General features: G+C 51.3%; 3 protein-coding genes across 3 annotated transcripts; 1 reads left to right on the plus strand and 2 right to left on the minus strand.

The window, feature by feature from the left end:
• Nucleotides 1–679: 679 nt before the first annotated feature.
• WHR41_09505 (uncharacterized protein) lies at nucleotides 680–1,987 on the plus strand (the record flags this gene model as incomplete). The annotated part of the gene is made up of 1 exon (XM_069378108.1): nucleotides 680–1,987. One exon carries the CDS (start codon nucleotides 680–682, stop codon nucleotides 1,985–1,987), a length of 1,308 nt encoding a protein of 435 aa, XP_069224824.1.
• A 461-nt stretch (nucleotides 1,988–2,448) lies between these two features.
• Nucleotides 2,449–2,798, minus strand: WHR41_09506 (uncharacterized protein; the record flags this gene model as incomplete). The annotated part of the gene is made up of 2 exons (XM_069378109.1): nucleotides 2,449–2,602; nucleotides 2,662–2,798. 2 exons carry the CDS (start codon nucleotides 2,796–2,798, stop codon nucleotides 2,449–2,451), a joined length of 291 nt encoding a protein of 96 aa, XP_069224822.1.
• A 1,763-nt stretch (nucleotides 2,799–4,561) lies between these two features.
• WHR41_09507 (uncharacterized protein) lies at nucleotides 4,562–4,961 on the minus strand (the record flags this gene model as incomplete). Its single annotated transcript, XM_069378110.1, has 1 exon — nucleotides 4,562–4,961. A coding segment is annotated over one exon (400 nt), but the record flags the coding sequence as incomplete, so codon positions are not given.

Consider the following 4,961-nt stretch of genomic DNA (forward strand, 5'->3'; position numbering starts at 1 on the left):
AAAGTCGATGTAAGCGGAAGTTCTGTAACCTTTTACGGTTAGCGCCGCCTTAGGGTTAGTAGGAGATCAGTGTTCTCCTCCGTTGCCTTTTGGCGAGGACTATTCAAAGGATCCTACGGAGATTATCGTTAAGCAGCAAGCGCAAGTGAAGCAAGACCTGCCTTTTGCTAATCAACAAGATTTTGTCAATGCGGAGAGAGGCTTGAGAGGTCGTATCCATCCAAACACTATCTATAACGAGAAAGGTGTGGCTGTCTGGAGCAATGACTCGTATGATTTCTTACAACATGAGTCGCCAGACTCAGTCAATCCAAGCCTTTGGCGCCAATCAAGACTTGTCCACTTAGACGGCCTATTCGAAGTGACTCCGCACATATACCAAGTTCGTGGCCTTGACCTTTCGAACACTACGCTGATAGAAGGGAAAGAAGGGTTGATCGTTATCGACCCACTGACTTCGAAGGAGACCGGCAGTGCGGCGCTAGCACTATACCAGAAGCATCGTGGCTCGCATAGGCCAGTGAAAGCCGTCATCTACACGCATTCTCATGCCGACCACTTTGGTGGGGTGAAAGGGTTTGTCCAAGAGGAAGACATTAAACCCAACAATATCAAGATCATAGCACCAGAAGGCTTTCTGGAGCATGCGGTGTCCGAAAATGTCTTCACGGGAACAGCTATGAGCCGTCGCGCTGCTTACATGTACGGCGCAGCTCTTCAACAGAACGCGAGGGCGCAAGTCGGCGCTGGTCTCGGACAAACAGTTTCTACCGGAGAGGTCACCTTGATTGCGCCAAATGACATCGTCAAAGCGACTGGAGAGAAAAGATCCATCGATGGTGTCGAAATGGTGTTTCAGATGGCGCCAAATACTGAGGCTCCCGCGGAGATGCTCATCTATTTTCCGCAACACCAAGCATTGTGTGCAGCCGAAGATGCGACACACACCTTCCACAATGTCTTGACACTCCGCGGAGCAGTGGTGCGAGATCCTCACGCATGGGCCATGGCACTTACCGAAACCATCGACATGTTTGGTAGCGATGTCAAGGTTGTCTTCGCATCTCATCATTGGCCAACGTGGGGGAACGATGAAGTCGGGAAATTTCTCACTGTCCAACGCGATTTGTACGCATATGTACATGATCAAACCCTGCGCCTTATCAACCAAGGCTATAATGGCCCCGAGATCGCGGAAATGATGACACTGCCGCCATCGCTCGATCAGTCCTGGAGTGCTCGTGGATATTATGGCTCCTTGAATCACAACATCAAAGCTGTTTACCAACGCTACAGCGGATGGTTCGATGGCAACCCCGCGCATCTTTGGGAGCACGTTCCCGTGGCAAGAGCGCAGCGGTATGCGGAGCTCGCGGGCGGTATTCAAAATCTAATTGTCAAGGGACGCCAGGCATTCGACGCTGGGGATTTCCGCTGGGCAGCCGAACTCCTGAATCATGCTGTCTTTGCTGATTCTACAAACACATTGGCCAGAAGCACCCTTGCTGACACCTACGAGCAACTTGGTTACGGCTCGGAAAACGGAACTTGGAGGAATTTCTTCATCTCGGGATGTACGGAGCTTCGCCACGGCAACTTTGGCACTCCAACCCAGTCGGCGTCGGCCGATGTCATCGGACAACTCACCCCTGAGATGCTTCTCGACTCGATTGCCATTCAGATCAATGGCCTTGAAGCCGCACAGAGATCGTTGTGCATCAACATGGTGGTCACAGATATGAGCCTGACCTATCATCTCTGGCTTTCGAATGGTGCGCTCATCTATAGCACGGCGCCAAGGGAGACCAGCGCACCTCTTACCCTTACTGGAACTTCAAGACAACTCACAGCTATCGCAATCTATGGACCAAATGCTGCTGCTCTTTCAAAGGCAGGCATCACCGTCGAGGGAGATCAGAGCCAGCTAGATACCCTCGCCAGCTTGCTTGACCCGGGCGACCCTAGCTTCAACATCGTGACTCCGTGAATAAGATAACTGACTGATATGGTGTTCGGTGCTATGAGAATATAATGTCGTGGAGTTTTGGCTTTTTCGTATGGCTAATGGACTTGAAAAGACAAGCACATAGTGTTATTGAAGAGAAAGGTCTCACATTCATGTGTTGTTTGGTATTCCTTAGGTTTAGTGTTTCTTGTCTTACGATACCGCGTTTCTCGAGGGATAGGTGGCCGGAATATGTCTCAAGGTCTGAGACAGCAGCTCAGTTAAATAATGGAAACGCCCTTCCCCCACCAGCTATGCTTTGTAGCCTACTAAGGAAGAGCTTTTCAGGTGCTACATCTTACTAGTTCGACCAGTTGTGCTAGAATTTCCATGAATGTTCTTCGAAGCTTTGATCTGTTTTCGCCATGTCCAACAAACGAAATGAAAGGGGCACTTTCATTTCTGATTACTGCTCTATTGCAATGCGTGATGAATACGACGTATCAGACCCTTTCGCGGACGCGGCAGTATAACGGTCCTTTATCCCACATGAGAAATACTTTCTGTTTGTTCCAAACCCTACTCTCCTCGCAAAGCTCAAGATCAAAATTGTAGAAGAGCTTTGCGAGTATGAGTCTGATCTCATGGTAGGCCATGCTAGTGTAGCATCAGCGTCATCCATCGACAATATCTTCCTGTAGCTGAAGGAGACTCACTTCTTTCCCAGACACATCCGTGGTCCAAACGAAAACGGCTGGAAGCCCTGCTTGTTGTCCGAAGCGTACTCGTCGTTGCCTGCGATCCATCGTTCGGGTACGAACGAGTCTGGGCTTTTGAAGCTCTTGGGATTCATATGAGAACCTAGAGTTGTCACGAACACTCGCGTCTATTTGAATCAGCTCGGCAGCTCGGTCGCGCATGGGGACTCAACTTGCTCCTTCCGGTACTGGCTCGCCAGATATCATTGCACCGCCGATTGGGACCAGTCGAGGTAGCCCATTGGAGATGGGAGGGTACATCCGTAGGCCTTCTTCGATGCATGCATGTAAGTATTTCAGGGTTTGAAGACGCTCGATTGTGAAATCGTTCTCAGTAGCGAACGCCCCGCGGAGCTCTGCCGTCAGCCTTTCCATGATCGTTGCATCGGACAGCAGATAGTATGTGAGGCCACTCAGTAGAGTAGCAGTGGTCTCAGTGCCGGCGATCATGAAGAGATTAGAGTGTGCGTACATTTGCGCCCGGGTCAATGTGTCGTCTTCGCTCCCGGCTCGCAGCACCAAGCCCCAGATGTCAGGCCTGGCGTCCTTTTTCTCCAGCCTGCGATCGACGCGGTCATGCGCGAAGGAATGGTGCAGCTCTTGCTTGTCTTTGTTTGATTGAGGTATGTAGCGTAGCAGAAGGCTCTCAAGGGCGGGAAAGTACCGTATGCAGTGAAGATAAGTTCCGAAACGGAAGTTGGCGAGGATGGCCGCCACCCACGGATGGTACCCGGATTCATCTAACATGTTGAGAGGCTCCCCAAAAGTAAGATCGCCCATGATGTCGAAGGTTGTGAAGTTGAACATGCTGACCATGTCAAAGCAATGGGATGGGTCAACGGCTGCACTTTCGCGTAAAATAGTGACCAGCTTGTCGACGTATGTGATGAAGAGAGGTTCTTGTTTCTTAAGTCCCCGGTCGGAGAAGGCGTTGGCAAAGATCCGCCTGATAACGCCATGATCGGCATCACTTGCGTTGACAATGTCGACAGTATCTTGTTTTGATGGATCTCGATAAAACCGCGGATCTTTCGCGAATGCTTTCTGTCCAGCAGCGCGGTGGCCATAGATGTCCTTCCAGGCGTCGGCCGAGCTGAAACTGAGCTCTTCTGGACTCACACGCACGATTTCGCCGTACTGTCTGTGGAGCTCTACCACCCACTGCACCGCATTGCCCTTGAGAGATTGTCTGATCAACGGTATTGTGCTCGCAGCGCAGAGCCTTGGGCCCGGATGATGCCTCAGAGGATGGAAGTGGATGTTGTAGATATACACAAGGACCTGGAGGATCAAAGGCTTCAACACGCATTGTTAGCAAGACCAAGGTATTGGAGCGGTGGCAGTTGGAATTACCACGACGACGATTAAGGCGAGGACAGGAAATGCCATGGCGATTCCTTCAGATCTATGAGAACGAAAGGGTATGTGTTCAGTTTTGCACAGAATCCGGAGTTTGATTGTAACCGCAGAAGAACGGAAAATGACTAGTTTATAAAGTCCTCTTGATAAAGCAGACCGCTTGTCTGCGCGACTCGTCGCCATCAGTCTGCCACGTATATGTCTCTCCACTCGCGTCACTGCGGCAAACAGCCAACCGAGACACGACTCCATGCATCGAGCATCTTGTTCTGTGCGTAGGGGTCGTACAGTGGGAGGGCTGGGTTTTAGGCATGAGCAAGGCTAGTCGCAAGGGTGGGGCGCCGAGCCGAACGAGCAAAGCGAGGTACCCGACAGGAACGAGCTTCCACCAGCAAACGAGCTAAACGAGCACAACTGGCTGCCCTCGATATGATCAGGGTGGGGCGCCTAGTACAAGGCGCAATTTTAACGATTTGATGTACACAAAAAGCCGATGATACTACTGCATATGTTGAGGATGATCGTTGACAATCTGAATAGGCCACGCAAGTGCTTCTTCCCATGCTTTCCCCAGACGCGCGGTTATGTCGCGGACGAGCAGTTGCGGCCAGCGATGCAACCACCACAGATTAGGTCTGAGGCTGGCGACTGCAGCAAAGTATGCGAGGACCAGCAAGGCGACTGGAGATTTTGTAGCAAGCAGCTGCCAGAATTGGGGCGCGAGCTTGGTCGGCCAGGCATTGATCAGGTGGTATGTGAAGTGGTCCTGAGGTCGCCACATCAGAATTTGCGCGGTCTGGACAGTGATGTTGTTGGGTCGGTTCTTATTGGTGCGGTGCTGGTTTGGTTGGTGCTGGCTGGTGCTGGTTCGACTTGATCTGTAAGTGGTTGGTAGTGGT

This window comes from Cladosporium halotolerans (genome assembly GCF_011745625.1).
Source record: "Cladosporium halotolerans strain TM138-S3 chromosome Unknown Sca231, whole genome shotgun sequence".
Taxonomy (NCBI): Eukaryota; Fungi; Ascomycota; class Dothideomycetes; order Cladosporiales; family Cladosporiaceae; genus Cladosporium; species Cladosporium halotolerans.